This window comes from Sapajus apella, unplaced genomic scaffold (assembly GCF_009761245.1).
Source record: "Sapajus apella isolate SASKATOON/1434 unplaced genomic scaffold, GSC_monkey_1.0 scaffold85, whole genome shotgun sequence".
NCBI lineage: Eukaryota > Metazoa > Chordata > Mammalia > Primates > Cebidae > Sapajus > Sapajus apella.
Window position 1 is genome coordinate 5509733 of NW_022437025.1, and position 23984 is coordinate 5533716.

The 23984-nt window shown below is 50.6% G+C and overlaps 1 protein-coding gene across 5 annotated transcripts in view; it reads right to left on the reverse strand.

Moving 5' to 3' along the window:
• SORCS2 (sortilin related VPS10 domain containing receptor 2) overlaps positions 1–23984 on the reverse strand; it is a 587909-nt gene that overhangs the window by 559179 nt on the left and 4746 nt on the right. For 3 of the 5 annotated variants that reach the window (XM_032254109.1, XM_032254110.1, XM_032254108.1), the window contains exon 1: positions 3400–3912. The exons of 1 other annotated variant lie outside the window; for it this stretch is intronic. In XM_032254109.1, coding sequence (XP_032110000.1) covers positions 3400–3876 — 477 coding nt within the window. In that variant the 5' untranslated portion in view covers positions 3877–3912. Of the gene's footprint in view, positions 1–3399; positions 3913–23984 lie in introns of those variants that run through there. One more of the 5 variants, XM_032254111.1, reaches the window with a different exon arrangement.

A 23984-nucleotide genomic window follows, 5' to 3' on the forward strand; every position in this document is an offset into this window, starting at 1 on the left:
GGGGAGGGGAGGCTGATCTTCTTGGGGACCAATGACAGAGGTGAACAAACTGGACCTGGCTGCAGGAAGCTCACGTTCAAGTCAAAGGATACATTCAGCTTCAAAGGATCAAGTGCCTTGTGGGAAGGAGCCCAGGTGAACTGTGTGTAAAAGAAGCAGAATAAGCCCACGATTTCCCCGAAACATTAAGAACAGGATGGGGCACAGCACATTCCCCACAGGGACAACATGAAAAGGCAACCCCAGAGGCCGAGAGCCACACTCTGTAATATTTATCCACCTTCAAACAGCACCGCTGCCTCCAAGGGCAGCTCCGGAGACGCAAAACCCACGCCATGTGCGCGCACTCTACATCCGTAAAAACGCAATACCTCTTGGTTTCAATGAAACATTAATTTCACACATAACGACTTGTTTCTGCAGCTAAACGTCAGACAGGGAGGCAGTGTTTGAACTTCCAAGCAAGTCCCCTTCTCTATCTCCATGGGAGCAGGCAGAACCAAGCCGTTGGAAGGAAAACTCGTATAATATTCACGGAGCTGCAGCAACGGGGGCTGAAATCCTGGGACTCCTTCTTGTGGGATGCTCTCAAATGCCATGTTTTAAAGTCCATCCCCCTCATCAAATGCTCCTTTTAATTTTGAAGAACACCTCTGCTCATGTTGACGACATCTGCAGAGGGCAGTGAGCAAGTAAGGACATACAACGCGAGGAAGGCTGCTCAGCAAGCCAGCCCTGTGAGTTCCCGTCTGGTTGTAGCTCTCAAAGATGGTGCTTTCAGGCAGACGTGAAACCCACTGCCAAATCCTGGCTAAAGTCTTAGTCCTGTGCTTGCAAGACGGGACTAGAGGGAGCAGACCACATGTCTAAGACACGTCGTGTGCTGAGAAGACAATACTACACATGCAACAAGTACTGGGGAATGGATTTTTTCTTTTAAAGCAGTTTTACTTAGTCAGCTTGAGGTAACAGCCTTCTCTCCTCTTCTGAGTTTTCTCAGGCAAGATGAAACTCCTACAGCCTCGCCGGCTCCCTGAGGTGCAAGATGATCAAGGGTTCCCCGACTGCCCAGTCCGGAGAATGGGTGTGTGGGAGGCAGGAGTGGAAGGTGGTGAAGCCCAATGCCTGGTCCAGCATCTGACCCCACAGACGCCCACACTCACTACTCACAATGAGGGCATGCTGGCTTCTGCTTCCTGAGTGTTTGCTAAGTGTCAAGCTATGCCCGCTGTGCCACGCCCCACCCCTGCCCCAAGCTTCATGCTGGCCGGAGGACGTGCATCCCTTAAAGCTCCTCTCTGGTTCCTTGGACTTTCTGTCCCCTGCCCGCAGTGAGGATGCAAGCCCACCCAGTCACAGAGGAGTCACCCGACCCAGCTGCCACCCTCAAGGAGCAAAGCCACGTGCATGGGCTCCTCTGACAGCCCCCACCCCAATGCCCATCCATGCTGGCCCAAGCTCCCTCCTCAACTCTCTCCCAGGAAGCTGCCCTACACCCAGACTGTGAGGTCAGGATGGGGGTAGGCTGGGTGTCAGCTTATCCTGAAGACAGCTAGCCCGCCCCCACCATGGGGCTCCTCCACCCCCTCCCCAGGAAGCTAAATGACAAAGGGGCAGGAGCGAGCTGCAGGATCAACAGCCTAGGCAGACGGGGTGGGGGTTAGAGATTTCTGGCCCCGCAGCATTTGCTTTTTGTGTTTATTGGGTCCTTTGAGCTCTTAATTTCTGGGTTCCCTGTCCATCTGAATTACAGCATATGATACAGCGGACACCATTTGTTCACAAGTACACCTGGCATCTGACCCCTCTCTCAAGGTGCAGATGGAGAGGGCCCCCCCCCAGGGCTCTTCTAGGGAGGGGGCACCTGCCACCTTCCGTAAGTCAGCCCAGTTGGCACCCTGACTGCCCCCTGCTGGCCCACTGCACCCAGGGAGCCAGCTCTGCCCTAAGAGGGCTGCTAGTCAGGCTGGAGATGCCAGGAATGACCCAAGACCAGACACTTGGCACCTGCACCCTGATAGCCGCTGGCTGGTTGGGGGGCTGGACTCTAGGCTGACTAAATCCAATCAGTGCCACCCCTGCCCCAACATATTCATCTGCCCACCGCATCCCTCCTCCAGCACAAATCACAGCCGCCTGGGAGTAGCCCCACAAGGCTGGACAGAGATGAGCACAAGTGTCTGCCAAGATTATGCCCTTTCCTAGCTGCAGAGACCAGTGCTCCCCACCACCCAGGCAACCACCCATGCATATAGGAACCCTGGCCCAGCGCTACCGCCTCAGGACTTTGTAAAGTGAGAAGAGGTGGGGGTTCCTAGGGGACCTGAGGAGACAGCAAGGCACAGGAATGAGGGAAGCCTCCCATCTCCACTCCCCATACAAATGTGTCCTCCCCTGGGAATTCATGGCTGCCACCTCCCTACCCAATCCTTCTCTGGAAGCTGCAAAACTAGAGACCCACCCCAGGCTGCCCCAGGGTGACCTCAGAGTGACCCTCAGCCCTTTTCCTGGGGTGTGGGAAGTGAGGCTCAGGCAGCCCCCAGGGGAAGAATCTGAAGGGTCCTGTGCCTCCTGCAGTCACCTCCAAAGGCCAGAGGGGGCAGGATCTGGGAAGGGTAGGAGCTCCAGGCTGTGGGTGGTGGAGCAGGAGGTCCCCAGCAGAGGTGGCAAACTTCCAGCTGGAGCAAAGCCAGAGTGGCCGGGAAGGTGGGGGGAGTGTGGGGAGTTTGCAGTGCCAGCGCCACACGGGTCCCCAGCACAGTGTGGGGATGAACCCCGTGGGAGTATGTGAGTCCCCATGCATCCAGGCGGGGCGACCTGCAGCAGGAGCTCAAGGCAGCTACGGGTCACACTAGGGGACCCCAGGGAGAAAGGCAACCCAGAAATCCCAGAGTCCCAGAATAGGATTCAAGCTGACTGGGGGAAGTCCCGGAGCCTGCGGAGATGCCACCGCGGAGTCCCGGGTAGACCAGGGAGGGGAGGATCCCTGAGCCCAAAATCCCAGAAGGCGACGCTCAGCCGATGGAGCCTGGGGGGTGCGGGAGCTAACACCGAGCTGGGGTGACCCTCGAGGACCTGCAGGCTCCCGAAGTCTCTGGGGACCTCCTCGGTAACCCAGGACCTGGAGGCCAGGGGGGAGTCCCCGAGGTGGCCCAGAATCCCGAAATCTGTGGGAATGTCCCCTGCGGTGAGACAGGCGCACGAATCCGAGGACCTCTCCCCAAGTAACCGGTGACCAGAGGCCAGCAGGGGCGCCGCCGAGGTGACCCAAGTGCCCAAGTCGCCACGAACTCCCCGGATGACCACGGGGTGGTCGCGGGTGGGGGCCGTGGCGGTCCCGCCGGGGTGTCCCGCGGGGTCCCGGGCAGGGGCCGCGGCGAGCGCGCGGAGGTCACTTACGCTGCTGTTCTCGCCCGTCCAGTGCACCATCGCCTGGTTGTGCGTCGCGTCCCCCTTGAGCACGAACGACGTGCTGATGAGCGAGACCTGCGCCCGTGAAGCCGCTCCGGCCGGCGGCGCCGCCCGCTCCCAGCGCCGGTTGCCCGCGGCGGGGGCGCTGTCCTCGCCGGGACTCGGAGCGGGACCGGGACTCGGACCCGGCACGCGGGGCTCCGTGCCGCGCGCCCGCCGGTCCTCGCTGCCACCGGCCTCCGCGCGCCCCGCGGGAGGGCTCCGCGGCACCCGAGTCAGCTGCGCGCGGGGACCCAGGCGCCCGGGCTCGGGCTCGGGGGAGCGCCCCGCCGCCCCGCAGGCGCCCAGCAGCAGCAGCAGCAGCAGGAGCGGCCGCGAGCGCGGCGGCGGCGGGGCCCCGGGGTTCGGGGCTCGGGCGGCGGGGCCGGGGCCCTTCGGGGCACGCAGGGGCCCCCGGTGCGCCATGGTCGCCAGGGGCGGCGGCGGAGCCGGCGGCGGGGCGGCGCAGGCGAGGGGACCGCGGCCGGGAGAGCGGGAGGGCGCTGGGGAGCGCGAGCGAGAGCGCAGAGAAAAGAGCCGGCGAGGGAGGGAGCGGCGGGAGGAGGGGACTCGGCGGCCCCGGCGCCACCCGCGACGCCGAGCGCGCACCGCCACCTGCCGGCCGGCCCGCAGCCCAGACGCTCGCTCGTGGGGGGCCCGGGGTCTTGGAGCGCGGCCCCACCTCCAGGACAAGATCCCTTTCCCAGCGCGGCGCTTCCCCGCAGTTCTCCTTCCCCGCTCTCCACTCTTCCCGTCCTCCTCCTCTCTCCGGGTATTTACTGAGCGCCTGCGGCGGCCCAGCCAGGGTTCTGGGGCTCTGGGCTCCCGCTGGGAACAGCCAGGTCCCCGTCCAGGAGCTGACAGCCTGAGGGAGACAGACCAACCCAAGCGGACATTCACAGGCAAAAGGACCCCCAGAGCTAGAACCAGGGTTCCCCGTGAGGATTATAAAGGGTTCTCCTCCAGGGGCCTCTGAAGAGGTGGCAGTGGAGGTGACTGAGGGTCAGGAAGATCCCTGGGGAGACTGCTGGGGGAAGGGGGACAGTGCAGAGGCCCTAAGGTGTCCTCAGCGGGACTGCCCCAAGGGCAGCCAGACCTCTGGTTCAGACATCAGGACGTGCGGTGGCTTCATCTCCCAACCCAGAGACCAAGAGAGAGCTACCCTGAACAGGACAACCGCCTGTGTGGGGAGGCCTGGGGAGGAGGCAGGGGGTGAGGTCCTAGGCACCTGGCAGGCACAGTGAGGAATGTGGAAACTGAGGCTCGGAGCACAGAAAGTCCCCACTCAAGATCCCATGGCCACTTTAGTTCAGTAGTGATAAAAATGACTTCACGGAGCACACACCCTGAATGTCAGACTGGCCTCCGGGAACAGAAAGGGCAGGCGCTTCTGGAGGCAAGGCCAGGGTCAGAGCTTCTGCCAGGCCAGGGCCATCCTGCCCCCACTTTCCCTCAGAGGCCCTGCACCAGATAGGAGCCCTTGGGCCAGGGTCCCTGTCACACCCCACCTCCCAGCTGGGTCTCTTGGCTCCAGAGAGAGCCTACTGGGGCAGAGGAGTAAGGCCTCAAAAGTCTGGGAAAGATGGAGAATTGGGGGTTCCCTCTGGCCCCAGAGAATTGGAGCACCCAGCACCCTCCCCAGGAAATCACATGCCAAATCACTGGACACAGGCTACCTGCATTCACGCTGTGCCCAGCACTGGGAGTTGCGGAGGGGGAGGTCTGCCCAGAAGGCCTAAGAAGGCCCCCCACTAGGAACGTGCCCTCCCCTCTCACCCCCACCCTCCTATAAATCCCGAACCTGTCAGGTTCAAACCCAATGGGAAGAGGAAAGGGAGGCCTCTGCAGCTGTGAGAACATCTGGTCTCACACAGGAAGCAGAGAACAGAGCGGGGTCGGTGGAGGGGAGAAGAGGAAAAGTGGGGGACCAAGAGAGGCCTGCAGACCGCGGCTGGCAGGGGAGCACTGCACGTGGAGTCAGAGAAGAGATGGTTCCACCCCAGTTCAGACGGGAACCTCCACGGGCCTTCCCCAAACGCCCGAGCCTCCGTTTTGCCAACCACAAAGGAAGAGGCTGCACAGTCTCCGGGGCCTCTCTCAGTGTTAACTGTTCTGGTTTGATTTTACATAACGAAGGCTTCCAAGTATCATCCTCAAGAAACTCGGCCGGCTGCAGTGGCTCACACTTGTAGTCCCAACACTGTGGGAGGCCAAGGTGGGAAGAATTCTTGAGGCCAGGAATTAGAGACCCCATCTCTACAAAAAATGTTAAAATATTAGTTGGGTGTGGAAGCACACACCTGTGGTCCCAGCTATTTGGGAAGCTGAAGTCAGAGGACCACCTGAGCCCAGAAGGTCAAGGCTGCAGTGAGCCGAGATTGCACCACTGCACTCCAGCCTGAACGCCAGAGCAAGACCCTATCTCAACAAAAGAAAAGAAAAGGAGGAAGGGAGGGAGGGAGGGAGGGAAACAGGAAAGAAGGAAGGAAGGGGGGGGAGGGGGGAGAGAGAGAGAGAAAGAGAGTATACCCAAAGGATTATAAATCATTCTATTATAAGGACATATGCACACATATGTTCATTGCAGCACTGCTTACAATAGCAAAGACTTGGAACCAACCCAAATGCCCATCAATGACAGACTGGATAAAGAAAATATGGCACATATACACCATGGAATACTATGCAGCCATAAAAAAGGACGTGTTCATGTCATTTGCAGGGACATGGATGAATCTGAAACCATCATTCTCAGAAAACTGACACAAGAACAGAAAAGCAAACACCGCATGCTCTCACTCATAAGTGGGTGTTGAACAATGAGAACACATGGACACGGGGAGGGGAACATCACACACTGGGGTCTGGTGGGGGTCAGGGGCAGGGGAGGGATAACATTGGAAGAAATACCTAATGTAGGTGACAGGGGGACGGAGGCAGCAAACCAGCACGGCATGTGTGTACCTATGTAACAATCCTGCAAGATCTACACATGTACCCCAGAACTTAAAGTGTAACGAAAGAAAGTGGGGGGGGAAATAAACTTGATTGTGTTCATTATTGAGCACTTACCAGCTGCTGCCACTTTGCCCAGGGCTTGAGAGGACAATGAGGACCCTGCTCTGGGGGCTGCTGTTACAGGTCATCATATCTCAGTCTCACGACCAGCCTGGAGCAGGTGTCACTGTCCCCATTTTACAGAAGAGGAAACAGACTCAAAGACGTTCCTTGACAAGGTCACCTGGTCAGTGTGTGTCAGAGGCCAGACTCCGACCCAGGTGTTCTAGCCCCAAGGTAGCACTCTACACCACCATGCTTGTCCTCTGTGCGCTTGCCATCGTGCATTTGTCATCTGTGTGTTCTGGAATCTCAGGCACCGTACGTCTATGGGGCTCAGACTCGGGCTGCCTAGCCAGGCAGGGCACAAGATGAGCTCACCACCAACCCCCTCCAGCTCAAGAGGAGGCTTAGTCACTGAGTGACTTGGTCAGTCACGTTAAGTCCCCCACAAATTAGGGAGAAGGTCCCGAGCTGGAATGCAGTTGGTGTGACACCTAGCTACTGATCTTTCCAGAACAATCGTTGCCTTTGCCCTAACGAGGCTCCAAGACATTGGAAAGAGCAAGGCAGAGTCTCCCGTTCTGTGGGTCTGAGCTCAGAGCCACTTTGACACTACTAGACCACTCAGTCCCCACAGCGATGAGGGAGACAGGCAAGGTTCCCACGCTCACAAGGAGCCTGTGTCCTGGGGGGAGACCTAACTTCAGCTAGCACAAGTGCCCAGGAGAGAACAGTGTGGCCACCTGAGAAGGGGGAGGGGTGCTCAGGGTCTGGGAAGCCCTGCTCCCCTCAGAGATGACATTGAGCTGGGGACCGGGGACTGACCTGGGCATTGTGGGAAGAGCCAGGACGGTGACCCCGATGCAGGAGCTGCACGTTCAGGGAGGAGCAGGTGCCAGGCTTGATCTGTATTCACAGTCGGACGGAAAGTCGCTGGGGTGCTTTAAGCAGTGGAGCGAGATTATTGGCATGCTTACAGCCAAAATTCTGGCCACAATGAGGACAGGCTCAGGAAGCCACTTAGGAGGCTACTCCTCCCAGGTCCAGAGAGAGGCCATGGTGGCTGGGGGCTGGCAGGCCCCAGAGGAGGAGAGAATGGAGGGAAACCTGCAGGGACTTATCCGCCACTCCCAGGCGCCTCCCACCCGCCTCACACTCACCCCACTTAGTGACCCACTGTTGAGAAGTGTTAAGTGTATGAATATTGAGAAATGCTGAGTGTATGACAGAACATACTATTTGCCAGGAAGGATGATGGCAAGGAAAACCTAGCCACCCCCCCAAGTAGAAAAATACTTGGAGCATTCCATAGCGGCAGGACAATGTGTAAATATCACACACCTGTTAAAACTAGTCTTTAAGCTACCTGCCCCGGCCCCCGTGGCTCCCTTGTGGAGAATACTTTTTAGGTTGTTTGTGATCAGTGATAAGTGGGCACCAGCTGACCACCTGGTGTGTTTTGTTGTGAGAAAATACTGAACGCCTGTTTGTTAATAATGACCACCTGTTCAGGGAGAATAAATGCATGGGTCAGGGTCTACTGGGGCCCTCAGCCCAGAATGCTGCCAGCCCCTGAGGTCCTCAGCCCAGAATGCTGCCAGCCCCTGAGGCTCTCAGCCCAGAATGCTGCCAGCCCCTGAGGCTCTCAGCTCGGAAGGCTGCTGGCCCCCCGATAGACCCACTTTGCTGTTCTCTCTGGGTGTCTGCCTCTCAGTCCCTTCAGCGCCGCCGGCGGCGGGGGGAGGGGGTGGTCTCTACTGCCGAGCTGGATCTCGGTAACCCATATTGGACTCCGGCTCCGGTGCCAGGGAAAGACATAGGAGCATGCAGACAGCAAAGGAGAACTGGTTGGCCCCTCGTGCCATGCCCTGATGGAAGAAGAGGGCACAGGACGTCTTCAGAAGCCACGGAGTTGGTGTCAGCAGCGCCCACTGAGGAAGCCAAAGGCTCAGAAGGCATGGGGGCATGAGCGGCTGATGGAGGCGCTGTTGGTGAGGCCTCCCCACAGGCGCCACAAGACCAACCAGGCCACGTGCAGATGGTTGGGGTCAGCATCTGACACTTGGGTCCATCAGATCAACAGTGGACACTGTCCAGGGCTGAGAAACTAACGACTGTTCACAATGCTAGGACCCTCCGCACGCCCAGCCTTGATCCCTCGTCACCTTCCCTTCTCCCAGCTCCAGGCTGGGCACTGGGCTCCAGCCTGAATCATACCTGGTGCCTGCTCTTAGGGACCTCACAGCCTGATGAGGGCACGCAGGTGAACAGAGAGTGACATTAGGGAAACAGGTATCCCAGAGAGGTGCCTGGAGCTAAGGAAGGGAGGGCTGCTGCCCAGCGGACACCCTTCAACTATCCTACCGAGTAATAGAGACGGTCATGATCACAAATGCCCTGAACGTCTACCGCGAGCAAGGCATCGTTCTAGCTGGAAGAGCTCACGGAACTTCACAACATCTGTATAGAGAAGGTATTGTTTTCCCCAAGTTAAAGATGGAGAAGGCAAAGCACAAAGGGATTGAATAATTTACCTCGAGGATTCAGAGCCCCACTCTCCCATGTGCTGGCCGTGAGACAGCTCACCTTCACCTTCACCTCTCCGTTTCTCAAACTGCCTACCTGAGAAATGGGACCAGCACCATCTGCGTTAATGAGAGCTGATCTGAAATGCTGATTCCTGGGCCCCACCCAGACCAGACACTCTGGGGTAGGGCCCAGGGATCTGTTTTAACATGCCCTCCTTTGCTTCCAGCACACCCCCAAGTTTGAGAAGCACTGTGCTAACCCAGTGGCTCCAGGCCCAGGCTGCTCATCAGAATTGCGTGAGATTTGGAAAAATCCTGCTTCCTGGGTCTGCTTCTGCCTTGGGCTCGGTAGGGGCAGAGCTCCATTATTCCATCTTCTCTAAACTCCCGCGTGATGCCAATGTGCGACCAGCAGGGCAGGCTGCCCCATGGCCTGGCTTTTCGTCAGGATTCATGAGAGAAGAAAGGCCAAACGCCCAGCACATAGTAGGACTCCAATACCTGGTACCTTTCGTGAGAGGGATGTGGCGCCGGCTGAACCCCAGTCCAGGCCTTTGGCTTCAAGAGCCACAGGTGCCTCCCCATCCACAGCAAGGCTCCGAATCCAAAAAGAAGAGGCATTTGGTCTTTCCAACTTTTAATCATACCACTTGTTCATTAGAAGTCCCAGGCTTTTCTGAATTATTGAAGGTCTCTAGTGATAATATTTTAATTTACCTTTATAAATGTGACAAAGCTCAAATTGTCCAGCTCCCCAAGCGGGGCCTGCCTCAGATGTCAAGGATCCCTGCTGAGGCTCACTGGAAGCACCTCGGACCTGGCAGGAGCAAGGGCTGGGGGGACAGCCTGGGGGTTTGCTGGACTCCCTGGAGCAGAAGCCCCTGGGCTGGCCCTGAGCAAGATGCCAAAGTTTTGTACCTGCTGTCAGGACAGAAGGGCAGTAGTGACCTGCAGAGACATCTCCTAATGACTTTCAGCAAACAGAACAGGGCAAGAGGGGATGGCTTTAAGCGAGAAGGATCAAGCTGATGATCTCGTTATCCGGTTGTCAGGGGAAACAGCCAGACAGTGGCGATGGCGGGTTGGGACTTTAACTCGAGCCAGGAGCAAAGTCTGAAGTGGAGACTGAAAGGAAGCATATCCGCTTGTGGAGGAAGGAAAGACCTCTGCAGGAAACAGAAATTGCTACTGGCCACCTCCAATCAGAAGGCGGAGGGGAGGCCCAGGGTTGGGGGGAGGCTCAGCGGCTCTTCTTAGAGGGGTTGTTGCGTTTTCACGGCGGCAGGGAGTTCTAATCCTTTGGACATCATCTCTGTGGACCAGCCGTCCCCCTGATGTGTGAGAGGTTAATGCACCACAAAAGGGTCAGTTCCTTTCTTCCATTCACTAAATATTTACTGAGCACCTGCTATGTGCCTGGCACTGTTCTGGGCCCTGGGGAGATGGCAGGAAACAACTGGACCAGATCCTGCCCTCATGGACTCACGCCGTGGTGGGGACACAGACAAAGGCAGGGAGAAGCACAGCTGCCCTGGGACGGGAATCGCGGGCAGCCGCTGGACAGCTGCCCTGGGACGGGAATCGTGGGCGGCAGGACCACGGAGAGGCATGAGTAACCTACACGGTCACTGGAAGCCTCCCAAAGAAAGCCGCCTCGGAAGCTGAACCTAGAAGGACAGACAGTGTTTAAGGAATTAGGGAAGAGATGGTGGAAAGGGTTGCAAACCAGCCAGTGCAGACACTGGAAGACAGGCAGCAGCGGGGCCTCTGAGGAGCTGGAGGGGCAGCTGCAGGGCAGCAGAGTGCAGCGTGTGGCAGCAGGGAGTGAACAGCAAGGCTCCCCAGGTCTGCCCAGCGTCCACTGAGGCGTCGGGGGTCCCGGGCCCTGTGGCAGGCACTTGGAAGCCAGAAGGTGATCAGAATCCGTCCCCATCCTCTGGGAGGTTAATACCAGGTGAGGGCGACAGGCAGGTTGATATGACGCCATAGGGGGGCAGCAGAGATGCCGGTGCCTCCCCAGCTTGGGCGGGCCAGGGCCCTCTCCACTCCTGGTGCCCCAGGGCTAGCTCGCCTGCTTGACCCCCATGCGGAGGAAGGGTGGGATGCATCGTCACCTCCTTCTCATAGAAGAAGAAACAGACACAGCACCAAAAGGCACGGGTACTCCCACAAGGTCCCCAAACCAGCAGGGGTCATCAGCAGGCCCTGAACCCCATCCCTCCAGCTGAAGAACCCCTGCACTTCCCCCATACACCCACAGACTCCCGAGGGCTAACAAGGGCCTGGGAGACCAGCAGCCCGAGCCCCACTCCATGCCCAGGCCCCCACCTCAACTTTCTCCTGCATCAATCCTCACCCACCCCACAGTGCTAAGATGATTCTAAACACCACCAACACCTGGGGAGACTCACAGTGATGGCTGGGAGAGAGGCTGAACTCAGGGCCTGGCCCTGCGGGAAATGAATCACTGAATGTCTGTGCCTCAGTTTCCTCATCTGATCAATAAGAACGATGATGGCACCTGGGTGGTAGGTTGTCGTGCAGATAAATGAGTGTCTATGTAACGCTCAGAAGAGCACCCGGAAGGCACCGTGTTGTGTGCTGCGGGGGTCTTCACGTGGAACTAGGATGAGATGACCCATAGCAAATCTTTGCATCACACAACCTCATCTATGTGATGACCGTCCATGGCGGTCTATTCTGAAGTCTCAGTCCAGTCCCCCGAAAGGCCGTGCTGTGATACAGTGCATATTCACTCACAAGGCAAACCCCAAGGCTGGGGGCTGGGCAATGAGTCCCTCACCTGCCAGAAGAACAGCCACCCGGGAAGCACACTTCACCGCCTCGGTCCCACTTGGAGGACTTCCAGCTGTCTCCACTTGGCCACTTCTAGCTGTGTGCTCCAGGCCTCAGTTCCCCCTTGGTTAAGTGAGAGGGTGGGTTACATTAGGACTTTCATGGAACGTTAGTCTTGGGAGGCGCTCCCTAGAAATGTGCTGTTAGGAAAGACCATTGGCTCCATCACGCCTTTTACAGAGTCATGTGACGTTTGCGTATTAAGGCCTGAAAAGTTCTGCAATTTAAAAGCCTGTTTGACTTTGATTAATTCCGTTGTCCCTCAACTCTTTGACCCTGTGGTTTTTATTTCTGCTTAACAGCTAGTAACACCCCAGAGAACACAGGCCATTATGGAAATATGTGCTGAGTGTGGTAGAAGGAAGACAGAGGGAAGAATTTATTCGGCTGAAGTGTTGGCATCAGAGAAAAACACGTTGGAGCAGGCCTTGAATGATGAGTAGGGACCCACATGAGGTGAAACAGAGTACAGCACACATGGGGACACAGGCATAAAGGCGCGTGATCCACACGGGGAGTAGCAAGTAGCCCCACTGTGCAGGGCAGAGCCACGGCCCCATAGACGGGAGGGAGGCAGGCCCGAAGGCCACAGGTCTTGGGTACTAAAGGGTGTATGCTTTATTCTGAGGTCAAAGGGGACCTTCTTGGGTTTTTAAGAAAAGGAATGGCATGGTCAGATTTGTGGGGTTTTTTGGTTCTTTGGGTTTGTTTTTGAGATGGAATTTTGTTTTTTGTTGCCCACGCTGGAGTGCAATGGCACGATCTCCACTCAATGCAACCTCCACCTCCGGGTTCAAGCAATTCTCCCGACTCAGCCTCCCGAGCAACTGGGACTATAGGCATGTGCCACCACGCCCAGCTAATTTTTGTATTTTTAGTAGAGATGGGGTTTCACCATGTTGGCCAGGCTGGTCTCGATCTCTTGACCTCATGATCCACCCACATCGACCTCCCAAAGTGCTGGGATCATAGGCGCGAACCACCGCGCCCAGCCAGATTTGTGTTTTTAAAAGTTAATGCTGGCAGCTTCTGAAAGCTGGGAAGCACGGGGAGGTGTGGAGCGGAGGAGGTAGAGGTGGGTCTCCAGAACCACCTCCCATGCAACGTGAGAGACAGGAAGGAGCCCAACGCAACTCAGAAGCATAGGAGGAACCATGATGCCACTTCTCTGGGTCAGGAGCACGTCAAGGAGAAAGTGCCTGGTGCAACTTTGAACATGTGGCCTCTGAGGGGTCTGTGGGACATCCTGAAGGTATGAGTCAGGATAGGCCAGGCTGGGCTGCAGTTGCAGATTAACCCCAAATCTCAGTGGTGTCACCCAAGCAAGGTTCACTTCACTCATTCACAGAGTCAGATGCAAATGCAAAGTCAGGTGGCCTCCTCCATCCTGTAGCTTTGCAATCTGGAGCAAGAGGCCTCTAAAGTCACATAGCAGGAGAAGAGAGAGCTGCAGAATCACACAGGATGCTTTACAAGGGTGGTTCCTGGAAGTCGCTTCATCCCTCACATCCCAGTGGCCAGACCCAGGTTCATGGGCTCCACCTACAAGCAAGTCTGGGAGATGTGGGAGCACTTAGACATCTGGTGAGCCCTAGAGACCACAGACCATTATGGAAATACATGCTGAGTAAGGCAGAAGGAAGAGAGAGGGGAAAACGTATTCGCCTGAACAGATTTGCCTAAAGTGTTGCCTTGCTATCAAGGCATCAGGAGGGAAGCTCAGGAGGCCTTTGGAAATGGTGACCAGGAGATTTTCAGGGCTTGGGACACAGATTTGGGCATGATTGTTGAATGAAGTCACCCAGGAAGAAAACAGAGAAGGACGGGATAAAATGGGTAGCACCATAACTTCCTCTGAGGTTGTATTTAGAAACTTCCAGAGAATGACTCAAGATTTAGTTTTTTAAAAAATCTCTTGTTTCCAAATATCTGATTATTTGTTGTCATATAGACCAGGCATCCAGGTTTTTGCGGAATTTTTCAGTTTCCATATGGTTGCTTGGCATCGCATAGGAAGCTAAAAGTAACTGGCAAGTGTGTAAGTGCCAGGCCGCTCTGTGGTATTCTCACTGCGAGTGGCCAAGGGTCTCACAATGATACATTTCTCTGAAGGAGAGATTTTCAAAGCCCTCAAGTTTAACAGGCATTTTGAAAGAGACCTCGCAGAATTCTTGCCCTTGAGATTCATTCTGGAAAGCAACATTTTTGCCACCAAACTCTTAACTATGAAACTGATCTTTTATTTAAATGTGTTGCACATTTACAATTTTTCATAATAAAATTTTGGTTGAAAATCATGGTTTGAGGGAGTCAATTAAAACTCACTGTTTTACCTGAAAAGGGCTATAGCCTATCAACACTAACAAATCAGCATGAGATATTTCTTCAAACTGGCTCTTGCAAGGTCCTTTCCAGCAACTGAATTGTCACCAGTCTAAAACTCTAAGGGTCAGCCCTGGGACTGTGTCAGTTTTCATTTACCTCTGTATTCCCAGAGCTGCATGCAATGCTGGGCACATAGTGGGAATGCAGTCAGTGTTTGTTGGTTGGATGGATGGATGGATGGATGGATGGATGGATGGATGGATGGATGGGCAGGTGGATGGATGGATGGATGGATGGATGGATGGATGGATGGATGGGCAGGTGGATGGATGGATGGATGGATGGATGGATGGATGGATGGATGGATGGATAGATGGATGAATGGATGGGTGGACAGGTGGCTGGGTGGATGGATGGATAGATGGATGGATGGATGGATGGATGGATGGATGGATAGGTGGGCAGGTGGATGGATAGATGGATAGATGAATGGATGGGTGGACAGGTGGCTCGGTGGATGGATGGATGGATGGGCATATGGATGGATGGATGGATGGATGGATGGATGTGCCTATCATACTGAAAACTGGATGTGGACTCCTAAACTACAACTACTAATGCAATTTGGTAGATGGGGGGAAAAGCAATGGATTGGGAATCAGGAGATCCAGGTTCCAGTGTCATCTCTCCATTGACTGAGGTTTGAGAACTTGGGAAAATCCCTTTCCCTATGGATGCTACCTCTTTTCTCCTCTATTAAATGAGGTTTCATCCAGCCTCAGGCAATGTTTTCAGCCTCATGTCCAACCACTTCTCCCCTACCCTATCCTGCCAAGGACGCTTATCTTGCCCACCAGATTTCCCAATCAGGAATGTGCTTCTGTACTCCTAGCTATGGCCAAGCGAGAAGGTTGACAAATCCTCTCCCCAAAAGTCAACTCTAAAGCTGCACAAAATTGACAAATAAAAAGCCATTTCCACACTCTGAAAATCATCCAACAACATGCACCAATCTGAGAAGTGTTTATTCTTGAAAACTGCTGAATTCCAGGAAGAAGCAGTGGGAGTTTGTAAAATTCTGGTCCAGGGCTGCTCCCATACTGCCCTCCCAGCTGGATAGACTTAGAGATTCTTTAGGGCAGGACAGGCCCTAAGGACCAGCAGCTGGTGGGCCACAGTTGACGGGAATCACACAATTTGGAGCAAGGGGTGATGTTCACCCTAGTGGCAGTGTCAGCAAAAGTGACAATCTGACAGGCTGTATGAATGGCTGAGGCTGTGTCTATACATAAAGGAGACTGGAAAGGATCCAAGCCAGCCATGATTTCCAGCTAGCTGACCCTAAGGCCATGTGCACACACACAGGAAACATGAACAGCCTAGTGAAAAGTAAAAGCCAGGCAGACTTGGAAATGGCCAGAATTACAAATGTGCTCCCCGACCTGTGTACAGGGCCTTAACAGAATACAGAAGTCTTATTAGCTTGAGGTGTTTGAGAATAACCTCTGATCAAACACTCACTGGCCTCTACACAAAAGCCAGGCTTAAAAAAAATTATTTTGAGATGGAATCTCACTCTGTCATCCAGGCTGGAGTGCAGTGACACAATCTCAGCTCACTGCAACCTCCACCTCCAGAGTTCAAGAAATTCTCCTGCCTCAGCCTCCCGAGTAGCTGGGACTACAGGTGCATGCCACCACGCCCGGCTAATGTTTGTATTTTCAATAGAGAGGGGGTTTTGTCATGTTGGCCAGGCTGGTCTATAACTCCTGACCTCAAATGATCTGCCCACCTCAGGCTCCAAAAGTGCTGGGATTACAGATGTAAGCCACCATGCCCAGCCAGAAATATATATTATTTAAAATCTGAGAATCAGCAGCTATACACAGCAAGGAAAATGAATTTCCTAGATTTAGCCCAGGCAAGTTACTAAACAAACAAATGAAATGAGCAGGCAACAAACAGTAACAACCTTCTTGGGGAAAATCAAAATCCAAAGTAGATACAATATATTACCTAAAATGTCCAGTTTTCAACAACAAAAAAAGAGAAATGCAAGAAAAAAAAAAGGAATATATGGCCCATATTCCAGGGGCCAGAGGGAAGAAAAAGTAGTCTCTGAGGGTCTCCAGAAGTTGGATTTAGGTAGAAATAATATTTTTAAATCAAATGAAAATTTCAGAGTTGAAGAGTACATTAATGGGAAAAATTCACCAGAAAGGCTCAGTGGCAGATTTGAGATAGCAGAATGTCAGTGAGCACAAAGACAGAGCAATAAAAACTAACCAATGTGAAGAAAAAAAGAGAACAAAAGGGTGAAGAAAATAAATAGAGCCTCAACAGCCTGTAGAACATCAAGCAAGTCAAGGTTCCCGAGGAGAGGAAAGAGAGAAGGGGTTTACAAAAATTCCTTGAAGGAATCATGCCCAAAACATTTCCAAAACTGGTGAAAAACTTTAATTCAAACATTCGAAAAACTCAACAACCAAGTAGGTTAAATACACAGAGATATGCACCTAGAAACATCATAATCAAATGGCTAAAAGACAAAGAGAAAATTGTGAAAGAGGCAATATAAAAACAATTTATCATATATTAGGGAACAGCAATGTGATTAACAGCTGACTTCTCATCACAGAAAAAAACAGGGCAGAACACAGTAGAATGACATATTCAAAATGCAAAAAAAAAAAAAAAAAAAAGTCATCCAAGAAGTCTATATCCAGTAAAACTATCCTCCAAAAATGAAAGTGAAATAAAGGCATTCTCAGATAAACAAATATTGTTGGAATTCATTGCTAGCAGGCTTGCCTTTCAAGAAATACTGAAGGAAGCCCATGAGACCAAAAGAAAATGATAACAGATGGTTAGACACTTAAATTCACAAGAAGAGATTTAAAGCATTAGAAATGGTAAATATTAGGCCAGGCGCAGTGTCTCACACCTGTAATCCCAGCACTTGGAGAGGCCGAAGTGGACAGATTACTTGAAGCCAGGAGTTCGAGACCAGCCTGGCTGATATGGTGAAACCCCATCTCTACTAAAAATACAAAAATTAGCTGGGTGTGGTGGCACGTGCCTATAGTCCCAGCTACTCGGGAGGCTGAGGCATGAGAATCGCTTGAACCTGGGAGGCAGAGGTTGCAGTGAGCCAAGATTGTGCTTGCAGTGAGCCAAGACTGCACTCCAGCCTGTTTGACAGAGTAAAACCCTGTCTCAAGAAGGAAGAGGAGGAGGAAGAGGAGGAGGAGGAGGAAGAAGAGGAAGAGGAAGAGGAGGAGAAGGAGGAGGAAGAGGAGGAGGAAGAAGAGGAAGAGGAAGAGGAGGAGAAGGAGGAGGAAGAGGAGGAGGAGGAGGAGGAAGAGGAGAAGGAGGAGGAGGGGGAAGAGGAGGAGGAGGAAGAGGAGGAGGAAGAAGAGGAAGAGGAAGAGGAGGAGAAGAAGGAGGAGGAAGAGGAGGAGAAGGAGGAGGAAGAGGAGGAGGAGGAGGAGGAAGAGGAGAAGGAGGAGGAGGGAGAAGAGGAGGAGGAGGAAGAGGAGGAGGAGAAGGAGGAGGAGGAAGAGGAGGAGCAGGAGGAAGAGGAGGAGGAGGAAGAGGAGGAGGAGGAAGAGGAGGAAGAGGAGGAGGAGGAAGAGGAGGAGAAGGAGGAGGAAGGGGAAGAAAGGAGAAGGAGAAGGAATTAATGATATTAATTAGACTTAAAATAAAATACTCTGTAAATATATTTTCTCTTTATGTATCAACACTACACTGTTCGGTTTATAACAAAAATATATAGATACAGATATTTAGATAACATATATGTAGGATATGTGTGACAGTAACAGGACAAGGGGAAAAGAATGAAGCTGTATTGAGGCAAACTTCCTGCATTTGGTCAGAAGTAAGTTAATATTAACCTGAAGTAGATTAGGACAAGTTAAAAGTATTTTGTAATCCTTAAAGAAACCATTAAGAAAATAACTCAAAATACAAGTTTTTTTTTAAAGAGGAATTAAAATGGGACACTAAAAATACTTATTTAAAAGAAACAAATGTAATGAAGAAGGAACAAAGGAAAAAGATTTAAAAAAACAAGGGATATATAGAAAATGTAAAATGGCAAATTGAAGTGTAATGTAACACGATGTACATTAAATATGAATAGTCTAAACATGCCAATCAAAAGGCAGAGATTGCCAGACTACGTAAACAAGTGATGTAACTATATACTGTCTACAAGAGACATATCTTAGACTCAAAAATGCAAATAGGATGAAAGCAAAAGGACCGGACAATAATATACCATGAAAAAATAAATCATAGGAGAACCACTGCACCTGGCCTAATATTTGCCATTTCTATTGCTTTCATTAAACAAAATAAACATGTAGGCTAGAATATGACTAGAGACAAAGAAGAACATTTCATAATGATAAAAGAGTTGATACATCAGGAAGATATAAAAATTATAAATATATACACCCTTAATAACAGTGCTTCAAAATATGTGACACAAAAACTAGTGGGATTAAAAGGACAATAGTTAGAGATTTCAAATCCTACTCGCAATCACCGATGGAACGACTAGGGTAAGAAATCAGCAAAGATATAGAAGACCTAAACACATTCTTGACCAGCCCGATCTAACAAGCCTAATGGCTGTAGCGTTCACATTTATCTCAAGCACACATAGACCATTCTTTAGGACAGAGCATTGCTGGGCCTTAAAATGAACCTCACAAATGTAAACAGGCTGACTCGTGCAAAGCACAATCTCCAGCCACAATGAAATTAAATCACATATTAACAATAGAAAGAAGTCTATGAAAGCCCAAATGTTTCAAAAATGAGCATCACATTTCTAAATAACTCAAGGGTCAAAGAAGAAATTGCCAGAGAAATTACAAAATATTTTGAAGTAGATGAAAAATTCTAACAATATATGTATGGCACACAGCTAAGCAATGCGTAGAGGGGAATTTATACCTTTTAACACGTATGTCAGAAAAAACAAAGTTCTTAAATAGCTTAAGCTTCTACCTAAAGGAGCTAGAGAAAAAAAACAGCAAATGAAACAAAAAGCAAGCAGAAGAAAAGAAATAGGAAAGATTAGAACAAAAATCAGCGAAATAGAAAACATAAAAGCAAAGGAGAAAATCAATGAAACCCAAAACTGAGTCTTTAAAAAGATAACAAAATGGATCAACTTTTAGCTAGATGAGCCAATTAAAAAAGGAGGAGAAAAGATAAAGATGGCCAAAATCAAGCATGAAAAAAGAAACATCATTGCCAATTACATGAAATTAAATGGTTTATAAAGGAATACTGTAAACAATGCAATGCCAACAAATTAGACCACTTAGATAAATGAACACATTACTGGAAATGCACAGATTACCAAAACTGACTCAAGATAAAATATAAAATCTGAATAGACTTGCAACAACATAAAGGAATTGAGTTCATAATTAAAAATCTCTCTACAATGAGAAACCAGATCCATATAGCTTCACTGGTGACTTCTATCCAACATTTAAAGAAGAAATAATACCAATCCTTCACAGGAAAACAGAGGAGGGAACACTTCTCACTCATTGTATGAAGTTAGTATTACCCTAACCAAAGCCAGACAAAAATATTAGAAGAAAACCACAGATCAATATTCATCATTAAACAAATGCTAAAATTCTTAACAAAATATTAGCAAGCTGAATCCAGCAACATAAGAAGAACTAGACACTATGACCAAGTGGGATTTATCCTGGAAATGCAAGCCTAGTTTAACATTCAAATATCAATTAATCTAATGCATCATATTAATAGAACAAAGGGGAAAAAACACATGATTATCTCAAAGAAAATGCATTTTTAAAAATTCATTAGCCATTGGCCAGGCGCAGTGGCTCAGGCCTGTAATCCCAGCACCTTGGGAATTTGAGGCGGGTGGATCATCTGAGGTCAGGAGTTCAAGACCAGCCTGGCCAACATGGTGAAACCCCATCTCTACTTAAAAAAAAAAAAAAAAAAATTTAGCCAGGTGTGGTGGCAGGCACCTGTGATCCCAGCTACTGGGGAGGCTGAGGCAGGAGAATCACTTGAACCCAGAGGTGGAGGCTGCAGTGAGCCTAGATCATGCCACTGCACTCCAGCCTGGGCAACAAAGCAAGACCCCATCTCAAAAAAAAAAAAAAATCAGTAGCTATTGTCTTGTTTTTGTTTGTTTGTTTTTTAAGTCTCAACAAACTAGGGATAGAAGGAAGCTTTCTCAGCCTGGAAAAGCGCATCTACAAAAAACCCATGGCTAAGATCACACTCAATGAGGAAGAAAGACCGAACGCTTTCCCCACGTGACCAGAAGCAAGGCAAGGATGTCTGCTCTCACCACTTTTATTCAACAAACTACTAGAGGTGTAACTAGGGCAATGTGGCAAAACAATGAAAAGTATCGAGATCAAAACAAAGAGTTAAACTATTTTTACCCATAGATGACATGATCCTTAATATAGAAATTCCCAAGAGATCCATCCAAAAACTCATAGAATAAACATGTTTCACAAGATTATGCAAGATCGATATGCAAAAACCAATTGTATTTCTATATACTAAAAACCAACAATTCAAAAGTAAAGAAAACAATTCCATTCACAATAGCATCAGAAAGAATAAAATGCTTAGGGATAAGTTTAACAAAAGTGCAAGATCTTCACTGAAATCTACCAAACATTGTTGAGAGAAATTAAAGATGGTATAAATAAATATAGGAACATTCCATGTTCATGGATTGGGAGATTCAACATTGTCTAGATGGCAAATTCACCACAAAGTGACCTATAAATTCAATGTGATCCCTATCAAAATGCTACTGAACCTTTTTGTAAAAGCTAGTAAGCTGATCCTAAGTTTTATATGGAAAGGCAGGACGTGTCAGATTTATACTCCCTGATCTCAGTCTTACTATTAAGCCTTAATAATCAAGACAGCGGAGCATTCATGGAAGGACAGATGTATAGATTGCCCGAACAGAGTTGTGACGGAATTACAAACATTATGAGTAATTAGTTTTTGACGAAAGTGCTAAAACAATTCAGTGGGAAAAGGATACGCTTATATCCAGAATACGTAAAGAACCCTTAGAACTTAAGATTAAAAAAAATTAAACATGAGCAAAATAATTAAACAGACACTTCACTGAAGCAGACCGACGTAAATGGCTAAGCACAGGAAAGGCAGCTCAACGTTGTTAGTCATTAGAGAAACGCAAGTTAAAACCAAAACAAGTTGCTACCACACATCCACTAGGGTGACTATGATGAAAAAGACACGTGTGAAAAAGATACAAAGAAACTAGAAGTCCGTATGTGGCTGGCGGGAATGTACAAGGACAGAGCCGCATTGGAACAAAACCAGTTTCTAGGCCAGGCGCTGTGGTTCGGGCCTGTAACCCCAACACTTGGGAGGCTGAGGTGGGCAGATCACTTGAGGTCAGAAGTTCAAGACCGGCCTGGCCAACATGGTGACACCTTGTCTCTACTAAAAATAAAAAAAATTAGTAGGCAATAGTGGCATGTACCTGTAAGCTACTCAGGAAGCTGCGGCAGGAGAATCGCTAGAGCCTGGGAGGCAGAGGTTTCGGTAAGTAAGATCATGCCACTGCACTCCAGCTGGGAGACAAAGGCCCCGTCTCAAGAAAAAAAAGCAAAGCAAAACTTCGTTTCTTAAAAAGTTAACTTGACCTTTGCACACCATATTCAACATCTCTTTTTTTTGAGATAGAATCTCACTCTGTCGCCCAGGCAGGAGTGCAGTTGCACAATCCTGGCTCACTGCAGCTTTGATCTCCCAGACTCAAGCAATCCTCCCACCTCAGCCTCTCAAGTAGGTGAGGCTACAGGCACGTGCCACAATGCCCCGCTGATTTTTATTATTTTCTGCACATACAGAGTCTCACGATGTTGCCCAGGCTGGTCTTGAACTCTTGTACTGAAGCAGTCCTCCTGCCTCAGCCTCCCAGAGTGCTGGGATTACCGGGGTTAGCCACGCCGCAAGCCTTACTCTCCTCATCCATTAAATGGCATGATGATAAGAGTACCCATACCCCAGGGATGTGAGAGCAGCTTCACTCCTAAGAATTTACCCAAGAGAAATATAACACGCACCCACACGCAGACGTGCGTGTGAGTGCTCATAGCAATATTATTCACAGCAGCCAAAAACTGGAAACCATCTGAATCCATCAGCTGAGGAGTGGATAAATAAAAAGTGACAGATGGATAGAATGAAATTCTGTTTATCAATCAAAAGAAATGAGTAACTGATCCACGCTGCGGCACACATGAACCTCAAAAACATTTTGCCACATAAAAGAAAACCAGCCACAGAATACGACATATTGTATGACTTCATTTATTTGAAACGTCCAGAAAAGGCAAATTCATAGAAATAGGAAGCAGGTCAATGGTTCCCAAGGGCTGGGCGTGGGAACTGTGAGTGACGACAAGGATACCAAGTGGGGGGATGGATGTGTTCCAAAACAGGACGTCAGCAGGGGTGTGCAAATCCGTAAACTGACTAGACACCATTGAACAATACCCTGAAAATGAGTGATTTCATGGTGCATAACTTACACCTTAACAAAGCTGCCTTTTTTTATTAAGAAAGCAATGTGCTTTGGGCTTTTACGGTTTGTTCATTCGACTGCTATTTCTCAAGAGTCTAGGCAGTGCCAGCTCCATGCTAGCAGCTGGGGGTACAAGGCTGAAATGGTAGCACAAGTGGCTAACAATGGCTGAAACGTCACTGTGTGTCTCCTGTTTTCCTTCGTTTACCCTCGTCAGCACTCATCTCCCTGTGAGGCAGGGATGGTCACTGTCAGTCCATTTCACAGATGAGAAGAGTAAGGCTCCGTGGAGTCCAGTATGTTGTGCAAAGTCACATGAGCTGCTACATGTAAGAGTTGAGCTTTGAGGCCAGGCGCAGTGGCTCACACCTGTAATCCCAGCACTTTGGGAGGCTGAGACCAGTGGATTATGAGGTCAAGAGTTCGAGACCAGCCTGCCCAATATGGTGAAACCCTGTCTCTACTAAAAAATACAAAAATTAACTGTGCATGATGGTGCACACCTGTAATCCCAGCTGCTCGGGAGGCTGAGACAGGAGAATCACTTGAACCCGGGAGGCAGAGATTGCAGTGAGGTGAGATCATGCCATTATACTCCAGCCTGGGCAACAGAGCAAGACTCTGTCTCACAGGAAAAAAAAAAAAAAGGTGAGCTTTGAATTCCACATCCCACAGCCCCATCCACACTCCTGACCTCCCATCCTAAGCCAGCTCATGACTACTGATGCCCCTGCCGCAGGAGCTCACCCTTACCCTGCCATGAGCAGGGGAGAAGAGCTGTCCTTGCGCCATGGGGCCCTGTCACACTTCCAGTGCCCTGAGACACGGCCCCCCACACTCCACCTCCCCACTTCCCAGTCAGTCTTCAGGACTCAGTTCTGATGTCTGCTCCCGCCCTGAGCTTCCTGCCTCCTGCTCAGAGGCACACACCTTCTCTGCCTCGGCTTGGTTATTGGGGTGCCCTAAATCAACGACACATTTCCTTATAAGAGACAGAAAGGAGGTGCAGAGAGGAGGGCCGCCGTGTGAAGACGGACGCCTACACTGGAACGACGCGTCTGCAAGCCAAGGAACATCAAGATTGGCAGAAACTACCCGGAGAGAGGCCTGGAGCAGGTTCCCCTCCCAGCCTCAGAAGGAGCCGACCCTCCCGACACCTTGACTTT